A 22,189-nucleotide genomic window follows, 5' to 3' on the forward strand; every position below is an offset into this window, starting at 1 on the left:
TGATTCACTCACTGGAACTTGTTATTATTTTTAATTTTTCTTAATTTGTTTGTATTCACATTGATAAATAATGAATGTGTGTTTTTAGAGAATTGACTTTAATGATTTATCTCACTATTCTAACAAATGTGCAGTATTTACCTCACATTTGATATTTTACTTTGATGAATTGACTCTTTTACTATTTCATGCGATATTTCCGAAAAATGGGTTACGTGACCTTCATATCGCATGCGGCAACCTTTAGTAAATTGACTCCATTATCTTGTAAATTTAGAGATGGCATCATCATCATTTTTTGGCTGTACATAGCCTGTGCAGACCCAGAAAGTCCTTCAACTAAATTTTTTCGACAAAATGATATAAGGTGCGAAAACAAGATCAGACACCTTGCACAAGGAGAGAGACCAGCAGCAGGTTATAAGGTATACACAGGTTCTAAAACATTGTTTCTCGATTACAAGTATGATTTCATCGATTGAGGATCCCATCTGAAGAGCTACTCATACATGGCCTGATTATTGCCCAATTTTTTTTTACATTTTACCTATTGTGCAGATAACTGGCACATGCATAGGCCGCACTGAACACCTCAGGCCGCGTACACATGCGCGGACTGTTCGCCCAACTTTGTCCGTCCAACAGTTTCGGCAAACAGTCCGCTCAAACTTAGCATGGACGGACATGGCCACACACGACGGACGAACAGTTTGCTGAAACCGTGCGCGATGACGTGAACGGCACGTACGACGGGACGAAAAATACGACATCCTATACACTGCATTATAGCTTTCAGCGTGAAAATCCTTTCTGAGCATGCGCGCAACTTTGTTTGACGAACAAGCCTACACACGGGCGGACTGCTCGCTGAAACAAGGTTTCGGCGGACAGTTTTTCGGAAATTCCGAAAAACCTTGTCCGTCCAACTGTCCGCTGAAACTGTCCGCTGAAAGCCCACACACGAGCGGACTGTCCGCCCAAACACTGTTCAGCGGACAAAGTTGGGCGAACAGTCCGCCCGTGTGTACGCGGCCTTAGTGTAACAACCAATACAGAGGATGTATTTGTACCAGGGCTGTACAGTCCATGCATAAAATGCCTTTATAGGTCATATAGAGTCAACCAAAAACCTGCGTGGGTTTCCTCTGGGTACTCCAGTTTCCTCCCACACTCCAAAGACATGCTGGAGTGTGGCTTCTGTCCAAAAATTGTCCCTAGTATATGTATGGGGACCTTGGATTGTGGGCTCCTTGAGGGTAGGGACCAATGTGAGTGTGCAATGTACAGGGAAAGGGACAATTGTAGACGCTCACTCAGGTTGAACTGGATAGACTGGTGTCTTTAGTCAACCTTACTATCTATTTAACTATGTAATAAGGAATAGATGATCTGATTTGCCTATGAATGACTAGCTTTAGAATTAGGAATAAGTAATTAATTTGCTTCAAATCAATTACCTATAATTGTGTACTGTATATAAATTAGAAGGTATCATGTAAAATCTCCTGTGGGATGGCTTCTGATTTTTGAAATATGTTCTGTATACCCAAAGATAATGAGACTGATTAACTCCCATTGTACAATTTCTTTGTCCTTGCAGAATAAGCACTATGGAAACAGTGAGTTCAGTGTGATTCAATCATTATGTCATCCGTGTTTTTTGCCTATTTCTACTACTGGCAAATGAATGACAAATTGTTGAGAATTCACATATGTTCCACATAAAGGCATATGTCAAGACAACATTTATTGCAGCGCTACACCATGTGTGCTACTTCATTGTGGATCTGCCTCCATCACACCCTCACCTACACAGCTAGGCTGCCACTTAATGCTCTTGTCTCAGAAACACACCATTGGTAATAATGGGTGGTGTGCGATACGTGCCTCCGGCTATCTGGCTCATCTCATCTATGATTCATGGTACAGGGTGTGTATTGCTTTTCTCATGTCAGGTCTGCTCATGCCCAGCTAGTGCACATCCCGAGTTCTCTCCACTCACACCTGAGCAAGATCACCTATATATAAAAGTGATGGTTTACAAAAATATGACAAGTTATCCTGAGTAACCAATCAGAATATTTGCCTGGCTGATGGCTTTTAGCAATTGCTCTAAATTTTCACCAGTGCTCTCTCCTTTTTTTTTCTTTTCTTTTTTTATCTATAAACTTTGAAACAGGGTTTTGCTTTTTTTTATTGTGATGTACAGTGCTTAAGAAATCTTAAAACAAAGACATGCTTATAATAGACATAGTTGCAAGTTTGCTTTAGGGAAAACAATATGGATAAACTTCTTACTTTCCTTACATTCTCCACAATCCAATGTTTTACAACATCCAGAAATCTACGTGCACGGGGCTCACCAAGCTGCACCTTAAATCTATTTTAGAAGGCTAACCATTGGCAACTCAGGCAATTCAGCACTGCAATACTGGAAAACAGGGAGAGTGTTAATAGATCAGAGCAGCAAGGGAGCACAGGGACAATACATCATTTCTACCCATGATCCTTCCTTTAAATAAAACCTATTACTTTGGTCTAAATATTCACAATGATGGCATAAAATATAAAAGATGAAGATAAACATAAATGTCATCATCTAATATTTGCCAGAGATCATAATTTTCCATATTTATGGAGGACAATGAGCAGCTATGCTTGCAGTGATGGTCTATATATTGTCATAGAGGGTTGAAAGCCAAAAAGAAGACTTGCTCGGTGACCAAAATTTACTGGCAGGTATGAATCACTGGGAAGGTCAGGGAATGCCTACCAAGGATTAGAGGTCTTGCTTAAAAACATCAAATCATTTAAAAATGGTGGTAATAATCTATAGCACCCTTAGCAAAAATCCTATAATGTTCCAACTATAAGGGTAATAAGATGTTTACATGCATTCCAGCATGCTATTGGTATGTGTTCCATACCAAACTTAGTTGGATGGAGCTGATGGTAGTTTATACAAACATTACTGCTTCAGCAAGGTTGGCAACATTTTGTTACATGCAAATGTCTGTTACTGTTTGTTTTACAATTTGTCAAAGGTGCTTTTTATGATTAACTTGGATTCAGCTGAAAAGTTACATTCTTATAAAAGCAACTGCCCTATTTTTTTCTGTGCAAAAAAGTTGAGAAATCTCTTGAGATACAGTAGCGGTAAAAGCTTATTAAAAAGCGTCTCCAACCACTCAGATGTTCACAGTGCAGAAAAAAAACCCAGACATTTTCAAGCAAGATAATTGCATTGTCTTTAATGGGGTTCCAGTCGGAAGATGCATTTCTGAAGTTTTTTCAGATTACCAACAGGGTTTACAAGCAGGGACACCAATCGCCATCAAGATACATTTTTGGCACTATATAAATCCTGTATAATAGTAATAATAATAGTAATAATAATCAACTGCCATGTCAAGCAGTTTTCTACCTTCTTCTGAAGGCTGGAGTTTAACAAGACTTGTGGCCACTCAGTAAAATTAGAAGAAAAAAGGTTTAACCTTAAACAACGTAGAGGGTTCTTTACTGTAAGAGCAGCAAGGATGTGGAATTCCCTTCCACAGGTGGTGGTATCAGCGGGGGGGCATCGATAGTTTCAAGAAACTATTAGATAAGCACCTGAACGACCATAACATATGGGTATATACACGGTAATACTGACATATAATCACACACATAGGTTGGATTTGATGGACTTGTGTCTTTTTTCGACATCACCAATGTAACTATGTAATTATAACTCCTGTAATCTTGTTGATGGAAATGTGATTGAAAAAGCTGTATTGTAATAGCAGGGTGACTCCTGCTGTCAGAATGCACAACCTATAGCAGTGGGGGGTGGAGACAGACACAGAACATGGGAGCTGACAGGCAAAGAGAAGGGGGTGAGGAGGAGAGAGGAGAGCACAGGGGAGAGCTGTGGATGAAAGAAGATCATAAGCTGATCACTTTGGCCAGGGCTGCTGAGCCCTGGCCACCGTGATCAGCTTAAGAGCCTCTGCAACGCAGATCGAGTAGCTTGTATCCGACAGGGCAGTTAAACAGAAATAATTTGGTACAGTGGCCACAAATAGCTAGAAATTGATCTCTGCTGAACCTTGATCCATGTATGGCCAGCTTTACACTGCTATTTTAATTGTTTACAGAATTTAGAAAATGATTGTATTAAGTAAGAATTTGAAAACCTGTGTCTAGAAGCCTTGCATTCACAAAGATCTGCCTTCAATAATAAGTCATTTGTGATTTCTAAATGTAATGGATATGATAAGCATTTATAAATAGAGTATATAAAGCAGTGAATGTGACATTCACCCAACATTCGCTGCAAAGGAATCTTCCTAATGAATGTCTGATGTTACAGTGATTGATTCAGCTGCCACATTCACTGCTTTACAAATATGCCCCTTAAAGTGGAAGTAACACAATTTTTTAGATATAAAGTGAAAAGGTTAGAACCCATGAAAGTTTTTTGTATTGTTGTTCGTTTTGTGGTGACCATTGTCCCAGTACAGAAAATAATGTTAAATCCAATATTTTTGAGCTGTCATAGGAAGAGAAGGTGAGGGAAAATCTTCCAATGAATATACCTGTTATGGTGACAACTGTGACTGTCTAAGAGGAGATATTACTGTGCTCTGGGGGGGATTTCCTTTTACTTCCTGTTCTTTCTCTGGGAAAGGAACTTAAGAAAAAAAATTCTCAACAAGACATAGATAAACAAGCAACAAACAGGGGGCATAAACATTCCCTACTCTATCCAAAACTAAACAAAAAGGTTCTGACTTTACATACTTATCATGAGAAGTACATAGGCGTGTTGATACTTTTTAATCACGGCTTTAATTCATAGACTAAAAACAAGTATGTGTTTTAGGACTGATGACCTTTCTCTGGTCAGAGACGCAGAAAAACATGAAGCCAGCTGAAAATTATTTATATGAGCACACCACCTAAATACTAACCAAATGTTTATTTTTTCTTTTTAGATATGTTTGCAGTGTAGCTGTAACTGGAATGTGCAGGTAATGAAAGTCTATTCATGTTTCATTTTTGACCTTTGTATTGCACATAAAAAATACACTTTAAGAATGCTATTACAGCTTATACATATTGTCGAAAAACCAGGAATATATCAAATAAAATGACAGAATCGAAATCATAGTTGATAACTTTATGCCTAGTGTGTAGTTAATGTTTACTTATGCCGTGTACATATGACTGGACTTTTCAACAGCAAAGGTCTGATGGAACGAATCCGCCAAACAATTTGATCATGTGCGGGCTTCATCGGACCTTTGCTGTCGAAGAATCAGACGGATTTTAGATTTAGAACATTTCAAATCGTTCCGACGGACTCATCTGTATGCTAGTCCGACGGACGAAAACCGATGCTAGGGCAGCTATTGGCTACTGGCTATGAACTTCCTTATTCTAGACTGGTTGTACATCATCACATTTGAATCCGTCGGACTTTGATGTGATAGTGTGTGGCCAAGTCCGTTCATTCGGAAAGTCCGTCAGAACTCCGCCGGAAAAGTCAGTTGGGAAGACCATCGGACCTAGTCTGCCAGAAAGTCCGGTCGTGTGTACATGGCATTAGAGTTATAATGTAAGGCTAATCATTGGAATAAATGTCTTAGGCCGGGTTCACACTGTTACCTGCTGCGGATCGCACAGGAGTGCTGTGCGTCCCTGTTCCCTGTTTCAGGGACGAATCAGGGCCGATTCTATGCCTGAATTTGGAGATATGTGAACCGGCTCCATAGGGAGCCAGTAACATTCTCCTGCTATGGGAATTGGATGTGGGGAAACCAGCATCTAATTCGCATAGATCTGAACCCAGCATCAAGGTTCTTATATACATAAAATGAGTGTTGCACAGTTCATGCTGATTTTGGGTGGATAAGAAAAGGATAACATGTCTATCCTTCTGCCATTGCCCATTTTTTTGCAGGTAAATAAAGGAAAAGATAAATATGGAAACATCACATGGCAGGAAGTCCAATATAGCACACGCCCAAAGCGTACATGGGTCGTACCTCCATTGGGTATGAGAGAAGAAGAAGATAACAGACCCAGGAATCCTGTAGCAAAGGTATGAATTACAAATTAAACTTTTTTTTTTACACTTGGCTATGGATACACTAGCAATTAAATATTTTTTTGTTGGGAGATCGCACTACCTGTTAGCAGTCATCTCATTATCAGCACATTGATCCTACAAGTGGTGTAACATAAACCTTTTCTGCTGCAAAAGTCTGTGAATATATCATTGAGTTGCAGCACAACACTAATGTAGCCTCCCTGGCGGTATGATTATGATTTTCGTGTCTCAAAAGCAGTACATTGTTTTGCATAGAAATTTGGCTTTTTATAATTTTAGGCCTGTAATTCGTAGTAATAACACACCTAAATCTGTCCAAACAAGAGTCTAGTAGACTTCCCGGCTATTATAAAGTTTGAAACACTAAATCATAAATTATAATATAATTATATTAATATTATAATTATAATAAATAACTATAAATAATTATAAAAATTAATAATATAATAATAATAAAATTAATTTCCCCACGAGTCACTATCACTCAGTTCTGCAAGTGTTCTAATTTACTATCGCTGTTTTCTAGCTGGCCAAACCGCTTTTGACGTAATGGGACACTTTTTGGATGCCATGGACAAGCTCAAGTTTCCAGGCAGAAAGTATATATAATATAAAAGTGCATGCAGGACACTGGACAAAGCATTAGGGACAACAGGAATGTGAAATGATTTCATACAGTAATGTAATCTGTAAGATAACAGTGTACTGTATGTGTTATGAAGTTTGTACTTTTTGAATTTGCGCCGGGCGCTGCCCCCATGCGTTGCGACGCCGGCAGGGAACGGAGCCGACACAGAGCGTCAGGTGTAAGACACAGCCACAGACACAGCAGGGGGACATCGCTGGATCCTAGAGACAAGGTAAGTAATCTGCACCAGGATCCTGAGATGCAATCCCGAGTGTGGCTTGGTGTTACCACTAATGGTGCTGAAATTTAACCCCGAGCCACACTTGGGAATACCGCCAGTGAGGTTAATACCCATGGTTTCAAATATTTTCAGGCTACCCCCCCCCCCCCCCGCTGTCCACACCTCATCCATAGTGCTTTATTACATATACACTCCATATCTAGGCAAATATAAAAGATATAACTCAGCACAGCTCTGTATTCATTAATACCTCTTTAAGTGTTTGTTAACCTAAAAAAAATAAAAAATTGAGATCCTGTTCCCTTAACCCTTTCACTGCCAGATCAGTTTTTGTGTTTTTTGCACACATGTTTAAAAAATCATTTTAGGCCTGAAGATTACAAAAAAACAAACAAATATTATATTTTGTCTGAAAGTAGACACCCTAGAGAATAAAATAGCAATAGTTCTAATTTTCTATGTCGCATGATATTACCGCAAAGGTCTAGGAAACTTAAAATTTCAGTAAAAACATACGAACGTGAATGTTAGGGCAAACAAATGTAATAAATTACCCAAGTTTTATGTAAAATATAAAAGACATGGTTGCACCGAGTAAATAGATACCCAACATGCCAAACCTTACATTTTTGTGAGCCTGTGAAATGGCGTCAAACTTCAGTAACCTATATTTTCTATAAGCGATGATTCAAATGCCCCCTATAGGTATCAGTTTAGTGTTATGGAGGAACTCTTGTGTTAGAAATATTGTTCTCACTCCGGTGTTTGTGACAACATGTAACATATATATTGCAATCAAAGTTTTCACAGGTAGGCACCCCGGTGTGCAGCTCGGCGTTTAATGGTGTGGTGCGTCACTCTGACACACCGCCTCTGACGGAGGCTCCTTACCACATGATCAGCTGTGACCAATCACAGCTGATCACAGCATGAACCAGGAAGTGCCGATAAACGGCTTTCCTCAGTTCACCCTGACAGGGAGAGCGATTGGTGGCGCTCCTGTCAGATGAGGGTCTGCGCTGATAATCAGCACATTGATTTTTAGCGCAGCCTCCATCAGAGGTGCCGCTGCAATGCCAAACAGTGCCCATATATATGCTGCCATTCAGGGCCCCATCAGTAACGCCTGTCAGTGCCCATCAAAGTGCCAATTAGTGCCCCATCAGTAATGCCTGTCAGTGCCCTTCAGATGCCCATCAGTAATGCCTGTCAGTACCTCCTCATAAGTGCTGTCTATCGGTGCAATCTATGAGTGCCCATCTGTGCCACCTATCAGTACCCATCAGTGCCACTTATCTGTGCTGCCTATCAGTTGCCATCAGTGCTGCATTACAGTGCCTCCTCATCAGTGTCCATCAGTGTAGCCTCATCAGTGCCCATCAGTGAAGGAGAAAACTAAATTTTATAACAGAAACAATAGAAAAACTTTTTTTTATTATTTGTGGGAAGAAAATTATATAAATTTATTTGGGTACAGTGTTATATGACTGTGCAATTGTCATTCAAAGTTCCTGGGCAGGAAGGGGGGAAGTGCCCAGTATTAAAGTGGTTAATTAAGTCTCCTGTGTCACATATTTGTAATTATTATTATTATATGGAGCCTATAATTTCACCCCCTTTGTTTATTTATTATGCAGTGCCTCACAATGTCTTGCAATTTTATAAATAAAGAGCTTACAGATCCTCCTCTTCTCTAAACTGGAGACGAGAGGTAGTAATTTAATTTATGTTTGCCCAACAGCACTAGTGCACCATTGTAAATACTACTGTAAAATATAACATTGTCTTCATACCTATTGTCTTAAAAGGTTCATTCTGACTTGGAGGTGAAGAAGGGTGTTGTATTTTATAGAATTACTGGACAAGGTGTGGATCAACCACCGTACAATGTGTTTATTATGGATCCTAGGACGGGATACTTGAATGTGACTGATGCCCGTATTGATCGCGAACAAACACCCTTTTTATATGTAAGTTAAACTACTATGTTTTACATTTTAACTGTGTTAATAAGGACAGATAACCTTACAACTGTATTTCTGTGAGAATGTTAATTGGTCAGGAATGTGTTCTGCATCTCTACTCTTAGATCGTTATGGTAGTTCAGGCTTATTTCACAGGAGTAGCTGTATATGCTGCTATATAGTTGTACTATCTCCCTGTCAAAGCAGAAACATACTGTAAGACAGTGTCAAGCTGTAAAGCCACTTAGGATGCTGACATTTCTGCTGCCTGAGCTCAGGGCTGGTTGTCATCATTCTGTCTGGGCTAATGAGGTTGAGCAAAATTGTCATATTCTTACTGCAGCTGAAATATAGTCAATATAAAAAATACTTTGTTATAGGACAGATTTGAACATCTGCTATCAGCACAGGGCTAGTGAGGGAATAGGACGGCTTTACAGCCTGACATTCATCTTGCCACTTCTGCTCTGACAGGGAGAGAATACAAGTAAAATTGTAAAATCAAGTTTACTAGATGACAATTGGTGATTACCATATCTACCTTTACCATGTAGACCCTCTGTTTCTTTTTGGTGGTTTATGTAGTATTAAATGTGGTGGCCATTCTGGAAACTGTCGAAAAAAAAAATATATATAAATATATATTTATATAATGTATTAAATGTAGTCTATTAAAACTTACACTGGTACGTCATTGCAATGCCCCCTTCAGGTAAAATCTGGTATTGCTGAGAACCCCTTTAAAATAGGATTGGTAGATGTTATTCCAGTAAACAAAATGTTAATGGAGTACATTTTTCAATTAACCATTTGCCGCCCACCAACAGTAGATTTACTGCTAGCGGGTGGCAGCTGCAGGCTCACGCATGCACACTGGTGCTCCCCCTGGGGTACGCAGAGGCACAAACCCATGACCACCGTGTCTGGTTAACACTTTGAATTATGGTGGTCGCCATCTGCTGTGAGCAGCTGGGGTATTGTGTGATTGCTATGATTGGGCAGCAATCACATGATTACAATGTAAACAAAACAGTTATGAATGGCTGCCGTTCATGACTGTTTCGCTGACTACACTACAGCACCATGTACCATGTGATTAGCTGTAGCCAATCACAGATCACAATAGTAAGCAAGCTGTCATGAATGAAAGCCATTCATAACAGCTAAAACTATTGCCTATAACAGTGATCATCACAGGTATAAGCAATAATAGCATAAAAAACAATATTCCCCGATAACCCCTTAGAATAGTACAGTATCACTATGGTGACACTGAACTACTCTGATGACAGGATGTAAAACACACATATATATATATATATATATTGCCTTGAAAAAGTATTCATGCCCCTTGAAATTTTCCACATTTTGTCATGTTATAATCAAAAATGTAAATGTATTTTATTGGGATTTTATGTTACAGACCAAAACAAAGTGGCACATAATTGTGAAATAAAAAGAAAACGATAAATGGTTTTCGTCATTTTTTTCAAATAAATATGTGAAAAGTGTTCTGTGCATTTGTATTCAGCCCCCCTTTATAGCACCATCTTTTGCTGCAATTACAGCTGCAAGTCTTTCTGGGGATGTCTCTACCAGCTTTGCACATCTAGAGTGACATTTTTGCCAATTTTTCTTTGCAAAATAGCTTAAGCTCTGTCAGATTGGATGGAGAGCATCTGTAAACAGCAATTTTCAAATCTTGCCACAGATTCTCAATTGGAATTAGGTCTGAATTTTGACTGGGCCATTCTAACACATGAATATGCTTTGATCTAAACCATTCCATTTTAGCTCTGGATGTATGTTTAGGGTTGTTGTCCTGCTGGAAGGTGAACCTCTGCCCCAGTCTCAAGTCTTTTGCAGACTCTAACAGGGTTTTCTTCTATAAATGCCCTGTATTTGGCTCATCCATCTTCCCATAAACTCTAACCAGCTTCCCTGTCCTTGCTGAAGAAAAGCATCCCCACAACATGATGCTGCCACCACCATGTTTCACAGTGAGGATGGTGTGTTCAGGGTGATGTTCAGAGTTAGTTTTCTGCCACACATAGCGTTTTACTTTTAGGCCAAAAAGATACATTTTGGTCTCATCTGAGCAGAGCTTTGGTCGTGTATGATTTCCTCATAGCGGTGTGGGGGGGCGACATAGCATCCTCCATCCCAGCAGCCCCAGATACCTGCTCCCATATTGTATTGTAGTCTGCATTGGGATTGTTGCTTGTGGGGTAGCCCTCTATAGACCATGTTTGTGAGGGTAGCATAGGACCCTAGAATGGCAGCTTCTAGCTTCACTGCCGGGTTGGACCTAACTTGGGCAAACCAACAGACTGTAACTAGTACTGCCGGCCAGTAATATTTTCGGAAACAAGACAATGCCAGGCCACTGGAGGACATAGGGAACTGCAGCTTGGACTTTGCTATCCTAGGAACTGCCCCAGCCCATATGAAGGAGGTGACGACTCCAAAGGCCAGATTTGTGGAGTGCATGACTAATAGTTGTCCTGTGAACAGATTCTCCCACCTGAGCTGTGGATCTCTGCAGCTCCTCCAGAGTTACTATTGGCCTCTTGGCTGCTTCTCTGATAAATGCCCGGCCTGTCATTTTAGGTGGACGGCCATGTCTTGGTAGGTTTGCAATTGTGCCAAACGCTTCCCATTTTCAAATGATGGATTGAACAGTGCTCCATGAGATGTTCAAAGCTTGGGATATTTTTTTTATAACCTAACCCTGCTTTAAACTTCTCCACAACTTTATGCCTGACCTGTCTGGTGTGTTCCTTGGCCTTCATGATGCTGTTTGTTCACCCAGGTTCTCTAACAAACCTCTGAGGGCTTCACAGAACAGCTGCATTTATACTGAGATTAAATTACACTCAGGTGGGCTCTATTTACTAATTAGGTGATTTCTGAAGGCAATTGATACCATTAGAGTTTAGTTAGGGGTTACAGAATGAAGGGGGCAGAATACAAATTCACGCCACACTTTTCAGATATTTGTGAAAATTTTGAAAACCATTTATCATTTTCCTTTCACTTCAAAATTATGTGCCACTTTGTGTTGGTCTATCACATTAAATCCCCAAAAAAAACATTCAAGTTTTTGGTTGTAACATGACAAAATGTGGAAAATTTCAAGGGGTAGGAATACTGTTAAAAAAATGTAATAAAAAATTATTAAAACATTTTTTATATACTGTCAGTAGTCAGTCATATGATGATGCTGTACTGCACTAGTGAAAAAAAATTGTGAATAAAAAAAATAAATAAACATTGGGACAAAACATTGCAACTTCAAAAAACTCACCATGCCTTTTACTAAGTTCCTTGGATTCTCTATTTTCCAAAAATGGGTAATTTGGGTGATATTCATACTGTTCTGACATTTTAGGGCCTCAAGAAATTAGATAAGTACATCAGGACTGACCAATTTTCAAAGATATATGCCAATAGATTGTAGACTTTATAACTTTAATACAGACTAAATTACATACACTGTCTTGGATTATTTTTACCAAAGAAATGTAGCAGTCTACATTTAGGTCTAAATGAATGAAGAAAGTTTATAATATAAAATTTTGCAAATAAAGAATCTATTTTTATGTTTATATAGCGAAAAGAAAAAAAAATCATTTATGACCAAATACCACCAAAAGAAAGCTCTACAGGCAGTCCCCGGGTTACAAACAAGATAGGGTCTGTAATGTTTGTTTTGCTGTCTGTTCCCCTGTTCAGAAGATTTCACCTCACTATCTGTTCCAATGACATATGGATTTTGAAAATTTTGGGTTGTTGTGGAAACAAGCCTTGGTGATAAAGCATCAGTGGAGACACCTTTTTCCTATAATAAATCTTAGCCCCTCTACACACGGTCGGAAATTCCGACGGAAAAGGTCCGATCGGACCATGTTGACCTTGTGTGGGCTACATTGGACTTTTTCCGTTGGAATGTCCGACCAACAAAGTTTGAGAGCTAGATATAAAATTTTCCGTCAACATGATCCGATCGGAACTTTGTCCGATCGTTTGTAGAGAATTCTGACTGGACAAAGTGCCACGCATGCTCAGATCAAATTACGAGACCAAAGCTATTGGCTACTAGCTGCAACGTAGTCCCGTCGCAACGAATGAACGTCATCACGTTCCCGAACGATCAGATTTTCTGACAACTTTGTCCGACCATGTGTATGCAACACCAGTTTCAGACAAAATCCGTCGGAAAAAATCAGACGGATTTTGTTGTCAGAATGTCCGACCGTGTGTACAAGGGCTAACAGGAGTGAATTTTCCTTCCTAGGGGGAGATTTCCTTTCACTTCCTGTTGTCTCCCTCCGTTTGTAAGTAAGAGTCATTTGTAAGTTGGATGTTTGTAACTAGGGGACTGCCTGTATTTGTGTGAAAAAAAAGATATACATTTTGTTTGCGTAGCGTAGCATGACCGAGTAATTTGTGCAAAATGATAATGTGCTAAGTGTAAATTAAATAAAATAACACAGATGACCCGTGAGAGGCAGCACCACTCACAAAAATGTACACATCATACCAAAAAAAAATCTAATTTGACGTGTTGCACTGTCAAAATTGTTTGCATGAAAGTGCATACAGTCCATCTATTTCATGAAAATTAGAAAGAATGAAGGAAAGGAGGAAGGAAAATACAATGCCTCGTACACACGATCAAACAATCCGGTGGAAAAGTCCGGCGGACTGAAGTCCGCCGGAAAATTCCGCCGTGTGTGGGCTCCAGCTGACTTTTTTTACCCAAAAGTCTGGCGGACTAAGAAACTATTTTTGCACTCCAATCTGTCTGCCGGACTCGCATTTCGATGGACAATCCGGCCGTGTGTGTGCCAGTCCGCCGCACTTTTGAAATGAACGGACTTTTCCCGCCCGGAGAAAGCATCCTCTGGGACTGTGACATCATAATGGGCGGGGACATCATCCGGCGATGTCCCTATATAAATCGCCGCATGCCGCTTCTCTGTCATTGTGACCGGAGAGGCAACATCTCCAGAAGAGAAGAACAGAAGAGAAGAACAGAAGGCCAGAAGACAGCGGCGACAGAAGACCGGGCCACCGCCTGTAAAAGAGCTATAAGAAGGCGTGGTGGCCCGGCAAGAAGAACCGAAGAGGGGGACAAGACCCCCGAAGAGGAGGACAAGACCCCCGAAGTCAGAAGAAGAGGGAGGCGGCGAAGAAGAAAGCCGGGCTTCTCCGCTAGTGAAAGAGCTAGCAAAAGAGCAGAAGATAGCGGAGGAGTCCAGCGAGAAGACCCCCGAAGACGGAAGAAGACCCCCGGAGCTGTGCAATAAACTATTTTAACCCTTGTGTGTTGTGTTTTTTTTTTTACTTTTTTTCACAGGTAAATGGGTAGGGGTACATTGTACCCAATACTCATTCACATAGGGTGGGGGGCCGGGATCCGGGGGCCCCCTTATTAAAGGGGGCTCCCAGATTCTGATAAGCCCCCCCGCCCACAGACCCTGACAACCAACGGCCAGGGTTGTTGGGAAGAGGCCCTTGTCCTCATCAACATGGGGACAAGGTGCTTTGGGGTGGGGGAAAGGCCGCGTGGCCTGGTATGGCTCAGGAGGGGGGGCACTCGCTCGTCCCCACCCCCTTTCCTGGCTGGCCAGGTAGCGTGCTCGGATAAGGCTGTGTGTGGGCAAGTAGTTTGTTCGGAAAGTCCGGCGGAAAGTCAGCCAGACTAAGTCCGCTGGATAGTCTGCTACGTGTGTACGCGGCATTAGTCCAAAAATCACAACTAAACATCCATAATGTGAACTTGAAAGTGTGGTGATCCAATATTCAATCGGTGAAAACAACCAGTGCTCCCGGCAGGATATATAGGGCAAATATAGCCTAGCCTAGAGTCTTGAGGCTAGGCAAGGAGCAGTGGGGATGTCTTGACACCCGTTGAGGGCGCTGGACAAATTTATGTTTCCATTTGAGCCCATTTTATCAATTTTGCTGTAAGTAGAACTTTTAATAAACTCCTGTGTGCTTTTAAAGAATGTTGTGCAATGAGTTTATCGTCCTCTTCTAAATGCACACTGTGTGACCGGTCTCCAGCGTTCCCTTGATTGTTGATAGCTGTGGGGGTTACACCTGTGGAATCCAACCAAGTAGGCTGAACAGCTGATGCAGTTATACCCATACTGAGGGGTGAATACTCACTGATGTGCATATAGACCTTGGGAGGTCTTAATATCTCGTAAGCAGATATATTTGCCCTATCTATGCTTGAAGACTGGAGTTGAGAAACACTGATCTATCCCAACACAAAGCACTGATGAGGGAGAAAAAATATTTTCAAGCATTGCCAATCAGGAAAGTCACCAATTATACCATGCAAGTTTAGGATTATAAAGCAAAAGAAGAAAGGTATGAGATATCAAGCAGGCTTATCCTGTGCTGCCCTATAGGTGAAGGGTTTAATGCTCTCACAAGGATGTTGCTTGGGTCCTGACTAAAAACTCACTGAAAGTTACATGTCAAGACTGACATTTCATATACAGTGGTGTGAAAAAGTGTTTGCCCCCTTCCTCATTTCCTGTTCCTTTGCATGTTTGTCACACTTAAGTGTTTCGGAACATCAAACCAATTTAAACAATAGTCAAGGACAACACAAGTAAACACAAAATGCAATTTGTAAATGAAGGTGTTTATTATTAAAGGTGAAAAAAAATCCAAACCATCATGGCCCTGTGTGAAAAAGTGATTGCACCCCTTGTTAAAACATACTATAACTGTGGTTGTCCACACCTGAGTTCAATTTCTCTAGCCACACCCAGGCCTGATTATTGCCACACCTGTTCACAATCAAGGCATCACTTAAATAGGAGCTGCTTGACACAGTAAGGTCCACCAGAAGATCCTTAAAAGCTACACATCATGCCGAGACCCAAAGAAATTCAGGAACAATTGAGAAAGAAAGTAATTGAGATCTATCAGTCTGGAAAGTGTTATAAAGCCATTTCCAAAGCTTTGGGAATCCAGCGAACCACAGTGAGAGCCATTATCCACAAATGGCGAAGACATGGAACAGTGGTGAACCTTCCCAGGAGTCGCCGGCCGCCCAAAATTACCCCAAGAGCGCAGCGACGACTCATCCAAGAGGTCACAAAAGACCCCACAACAACGTCCAAGGAACTGCAGGCCTCACTTGCCTCAGTTAAGGTCAGCGTTCATGCCTCCACCATCAGGAAAAGACTGGGAAAAAATGGCCTGCATGGCAGAGTTCCAAGGAGAAAACCACTGCTGAGCAAAAAGAACATCAAAGCTCGTCTCAATTTCTCCACAACACATCTTGATGATCCCCAAGACTTTTGGGACAACATTCTGTGGACCGATGAGACAAAAGTGGAACTCTTTGGAAGGTGTGTGTCCAAGTATATCTGGCGTAGAAGGAACACTGCATTTCATAAAAAGAACATTATACCAACAGTAAAATATGGTGGTGGTAGTGTGATGGTCTGGGGCTGTTTTGCTGCTTCAGGACCTGTAAGACTTGCCGTGATAAAAGGAACTATGAATTCTGCTGTCTACCAAGAGATCCTGAAGGAGAATGTCCGACCATCTGTTCGTGTACTCAAGCTGAAACGAACTTGGGTTCTGCAGCAGGACAATGATCCTAAACACACCAGCAAGTCCACCACCGAATGGCTGAAGAAAAACAAAATGAAGACTTTGGAGTGGCCTAGCCAAAGTTTTGACCTGAATCCTATTGAGATGTTGTGGTATGACCTTAAAAAGGCCGTTCATGCTCGAAAACCCTCTAATGTAACTGAATTAGGACAATTCTGCAAAGATGAGTGGGCCAAAATTCCTCCAGGATGCTGTAAAAGCCTCATTGCACGTTATCGCAAACGCTTGGTTGCAGTTGTTGCTGCTAAGGGTGGCCCAACCAGTTATTAGGTTTAAGGGGCAATCACTTTTTCACACAGGGCCATGATGGTTTGGATTTTTTTTCACCTTTAATAATAAACACCTTCATTTACAAATTGCATTTTGTGTTTACTTGTGTTGTCCTTGACTATTGTTTAAATTGGTTTGATGTTCCGAAACACTTAAGTGTGACAAACATGCAAAGGAACAGGAAATGAGGAAGGGGGCAAACACTTTTTCACACCACTGTATTAGGCCTCATTCGTACCATACTGAATTACTAAGAGCATCCAACAGAGCACAATGCTGGATCACTACACTGAAACAATAGGCAGCTGCTGCAGAGAGAGCTCCAACTACTGTGCTTCAATGTGCCACCACCATCCACCATGAGGTGGTAGGGAGTCAGAACTGCCTGCCAAGCATCTGAAAGCTGCAGGGAAGTTTCCTATTTTAGGGAATGGTGAGAATTAGCTCAGGGGCTGCCTTCTAGGGGCAACATGGAAAGTGGTTCCAAACTTGTCCCATGGTCCTTGTGTGTTTTTTAGCAACACTAATAGAAACATGTACCTCCTTCTATGAAAGATTGTTCCTTGGTTGTCTAAAAATGTCAGCATACATATTCTAATTCAGTCACTCAAAGCACTGAAGCCATAGGATCACCGTAAAAATCAGGTAACTATTATTTTCAGAAGTAGAGGTCTGCAATGGTGACCTCCATATCCTTTCTCTACAGCTTTGTTTACCATTTGTAACTTAGTTAAAAGATGCAAAATCAACATCTCAGTACTGTTCCATCAGTGTCCATGCTATCAAATGTGGTTAACGGGTATTGTTTGACTTCAAATAATACAGCAATACTTGAAGTGTATGTTTCCAAATAATAATGTTCTGTTTAGTTTAACTGATTAAGTGATAAGAATTACAGCTAAATTTATATACCAATGTTTACCTAGTTAACAGTCCATGCTGTGACCGCAAGTGGCCAAGAAGTAGAAAAACCCCTAAAGATGACTGTCAAAATTCAAGATATTAATGACAATCCACCAATATTCGGTCAGACTATATTTGCCGGTTCAGTTGAAGAGAGATGCCAAGCAAGTAAGAGTCACATGTTTTATTTATAAATTAGCGGTTTAGGATACGTTTGATTAAAATGTGTTTGGTAGACCATACCATACATTACTTTTAGTCTTGTTGCTGTTCAATTTTTAGATTTGGTTTAAAAGCTTGATAGCTGATACTTACCTTCCATGTGCTCCCCTGTTGCTCTGTTCATTTTTTTTTTTGTCTAATCCCTGTGAGCTCCATGTCAGACCTTACACAGGGATTATGATATTCCCCCTGCCCCATGTGACTTTTTTTGCTCCTTGAGATTGATGACTATCAACAGACCATTGCACTGCATCCAAGAGATAAAAGCGTAAATTCACAAAGGTTTACTGCATGTCATAAGGATATCAAGCTACTCATTAGCATAAATGATTGCATGCTGTAAATAAAGTTAAATTCACAAAAAAAAAAACGATTATGTGGTATTTACCAAAAAAAAAATGTGCTGGTAAATATTGCATAAAAAGGTCTTAAGTCCAATTCACAAACAGGCCAGTAAAACAGCATGCGATAATTAAGACCGGGGTTTTTCTGGCGGTATCACATGCTGTATTTGTCAAAAAAATAGCCTGGAGGTCAGGGGACCCCACACTACTTTTTGACAAATATCTGGATACTAAGCAGTGGTCAGGAAGCCGGCCACCATGTCCTTAACAATGGATGACTCATCAGATGTCAAGGGGTTCCCCACTGACAGCTAAATGTAAAAAAAAAAGCAGACAATTGAAAAATTAAAAAAAAAACAGCATGGGATCCCCCCCCCCCCAGTCCAATACCAGCCCCTTCTGGTCTGATATGGATATTAAGGGGAACCCCATGCCAAAATTGAAAAAAAAAAATCGGCATGGGGTCCTTTTTCCCAAACAACCCTGGCTGGTGATTGGCAGGGTCTGTGGTTGGGGGGGCTTATCGGAATCTGGAAGACCCCTTAGCAAGGGGGCCTCCAGATCCCACCCCCCTACCTATTCACCAAAAAGGTGTACAAAAAACATAACAACACACACACACACAGTTGAGTGTAAAAAGAAAAAAACAGTGTCTCCCAATGTAAATCCATTGTCAATCATGCCGCCCACCGAAGAAGAAAAAAAAGGTTCGCTCCTGTTGAACATTTCCTGTGGTGAGGTAGCCTGTTGGCCCTGCCCCCTCATGATGTCACGAAGGTGGGGCCACCAGGTGACATCACTGGTGTGGTCCTACTCCTTCCCTATATAAGAACTGACAAACCGTGGAGCAGGCAGACTCCGGAAAGCGTTGAACAGGAGCGGACCTTTTTTTTCTGTTGAGGGGCAGTGTAATTGACGATAGATTTATATGACCTGCCAGGCTATGTGCACAGATAAGGGTCAGGTATGGATTTTGGTTTGGGGTTCCCCTTAAAATCCATACCAGACCCTAAGGGCCTGGTATGAACTGGGGGGGAGGGGTGCTGTTTTTTTGTTTGTTTTTTCAATTGTCATATTTTTTTTTACATTCAGCTGTCAGCGAAGAACCCACTGTTCAGGACATGGCAGCACTCCTTAGCAACCAGCATTGCCAAAAAACAGCCAACAGTTTTTTGATAAATCCCAGCCAATACGGTGAATTACCCCATTATATATTACCGCTAAATTTAACAAATAGCGCATTCGGTATTTAACGGTAAATTCATGTATTTTACCGCATTGTTTTGGCTGTTATTTAACGCTTAGTGAATCAACCCCAAAATATAGGTATTAGTGGTGTTTGGCCTGTCAAGACAACTAAATTTCTAGCTAACCTGTGTGAAAAATATAATCCTGATTATAATTTTAAATATCATTTGAAAAGCAAACTCTATTTAATGTGCTGTCTTATATACCTTACAGCCAAAAATATATATATATATGTTTTCTGACTTGTTATTATTTTGTCTGTCCGATTTAGACACGCTGGTGATGCAACTCAGTGCTTATGATGCCGATGAACAAAATACTGTAAATTCTCAAATCGCTTATAAAATTCTCTCTCAGAGTCCATCGGATCCCCCAATGTTCATTATAAATCAGTACACTGGTGAAGTCTTCACAATATCGAATTTTCTCGACAGAGAGGTATATTCCTTATATACAGTATTTTTCTCGCAAGTTTTATACTTGCCTATAGCATCTCTTAGCCCTTGTACACATGGTCGGACATTCCGATGGAAAATGTGTGAGCTCCACCTGACTTTTTTCCGACGGAATGTCCGACCAACAAAGTTTGAGAGCTGGATATAAAATTTTCCGACAACATGATCCGTTTCGGACAAAGTCCGATCGTTTGTAGAGAATTCCAATCGGACAAAGTGCCACGCATGCTCAGATCAAATTACGAGACCAAAGCTATTGGTTACTAGCCACAGCGTAGTCCCGTCGCAACGAACGAACGTCATCACGTTCCGAACGTGTGTATGCAACACCGGTTTCGGATAAAATCCGACGGAAAAAATCAGATGGATTTTGTTGTCGGAATGTCCGATCGTGTGTACAAGGGCTTATACTTGGGTGTAGCTGAGAAGTCTGAACTTCTAATGTATCATATGATGAAATGCTTGCAGCAGATGCTATTTAGATATCGGAATGCACATTCAGACAATTGATCAATGTCCCATCTTAGCAGTAATGTTTATTGAAAATGATTCTAAAGGCGGTGCTCAGTATCATGTGAGGTGAGAGGGCGCTGTGAAGAGATTGGGGGGAGATTTGGGTTGAAACAGGGAATTTGGGAGATGGCAGGGGGTAAAAATTGTTCTAGAAGTGGAAATTTGGGGGGGGTAGAATTGGTGATTCAGAGCAGATCTGTATTGGGAGGGGGATTGATTGGGGGGTATTTGTGCTAGAAAGGGAAATGGGGGGGCATTGGGGTGGGAGGGGAAGTTCCCAAAACATGGCTGGTTGGCGGTACTTGAGGCCTGAGGTTTAGAACTACTACCCTAAAGGACAACTATCACAAATAATGTTGCATAGTTGTACGTGGCTAAAAAAATATCTAAACCCAAGAACAAAAATTTGCAGCTCCTTAAATGTGGTGGCTGTATTAGTTTCCTTTTCTCATTGAAGTCCATTTTTGGGAGGCATATAGAATACCCGTTAATCTTACATTTATGTTGTAGTTTCCAGTGAATTGTACTAAAAACCTAAACAGTGTAATCTGCTATCCAAGCTAGGTTCTGTAAATGATAAATCCCTCTGTTCTACAAGTAATGGAGATGAAGAGAAGAGTCCAAATCAGGAGAGCAGCCTAGGGTGATAACACTGCACCTTCATAAATACAGTGGCGGTAATGAGGACAGAGAGTGTATTACTGGTGGAATCACCAGGTAAAAATATAGGGAAAAATAGCCTGAAAAAAGAAAACGAATGCCACATCTAAGAACTTGTAAACTGCTGTGTATTTATTTATTTATTTTTTTTTTTATAGATACCCTTTAATGCACGCCATTATGGGATTATGTTCTCTAATGTTCTAAAATACATATTATTTTTTCTACATTTATACACAGACCAAGCTGCCCAACAAACATGACAGTAGCACTGTTAGGGGCTCTTACTATAGTTATCTTTCAGTGACATAAATTCTTTCAAATTAATTTTAAAAAGAAGTCATTCCTGCAATTTCTCATTTACCCCTGGCAGGGTTACAGTTTGTCATATTCTATTCCCTGTCACTTTTATTGGACAGCTTGGTTTGTTAGTAAATATGAACACAAATATAAGAGAAGATATGTGAAATAATAAATATATATTAATAATCTAGGCACTGCCATACCATATATAAATCACATAGATTTATCCATCACTGGAACCTGTAGGAACACAAGCTTTGTCACCCAAATTACTACCCTAGTGTTAACATTATCTCTGTTGCATAGAACATTTTCTTATTTTACTGATACTATACAGGCTTAAAATATTGTGACAGCGCACATGTAAATAAGCTTTTATGAGATGTCTGCATTAATATTTAAAAAGGACAATATGTGGTCAATTGGTATACAGGCAAAAGCTTCCCCATTTCCTTATACTTGGAAAAAAGACTGTAATTGTGTTTATTTTAGAAGACCTCATGTTATTTCACTTGTTTTCTATGTTTCAGACATATAGTACATACAGTCTTTACGTTAGCGCCTCAGACTTGAATGGGGCTGCTGGTGGACTTTCTGGGCAGTGTGGTGCTGACATCACAATTCAAGATGTGAATGACAACTTCCCTGTACTTGAATTTGATTCGGTAAGTAGTTTTAGAAAATAAATTTCCCA

General features: G+C 40.5%; 1 protein-coding gene across 1 annotated transcript in view; it reads left to right on the plus strand.

Moving 5' to 3' along the window:
* Positions 1 to 22,189, plus strand: part of LOC143997148 (desmoglein-4-like) — an 80,915-nt gene that overhangs the window by 23,532 nt on the left and 35,194 nt on the right. Inside the window, exons 2-7 of the mRNA XM_077492608.1 lie at positions 4,980 to 5,015; positions 5,948 to 6,088; positions 8,775 to 8,936; positions 17,774 to 17,918; positions 19,836 to 20,002; positions 22,026 to 22,160. Coding sequence (XP_077348734.1) covers positions 4,980 to 5,015; positions 5,948 to 6,088; positions 8,775 to 8,936; positions 17,774 to 17,918; positions 19,836 to 20,002; positions 22,026 to 22,160 — 786 coding nt within the window. The remainder of the gene's footprint in view (positions 1 to 4,979; positions 5,016 to 5,947; positions 6,089 to 8,774; positions 8,937 to 17,773; positions 17,919 to 19,835; positions 20,003 to 22,025; positions 22,161 to 22,189) is intronic.

The sequence above is a fragment of the Lithobates pipiens genome, unplaced genomic scaffold, assembly GCF_037356315.1.
Source record: "Lithobates pipiens isolate NorthernLeopardFrog02 unplaced genomic scaffold, aLitPip1_a1.2 Scaffold_19, whole genome shotgun sequence".
NCBI lineage: Eukaryota > Metazoa > Chordata > Amphibia > Anura > Ranidae > Lithobates > Lithobates pipiens.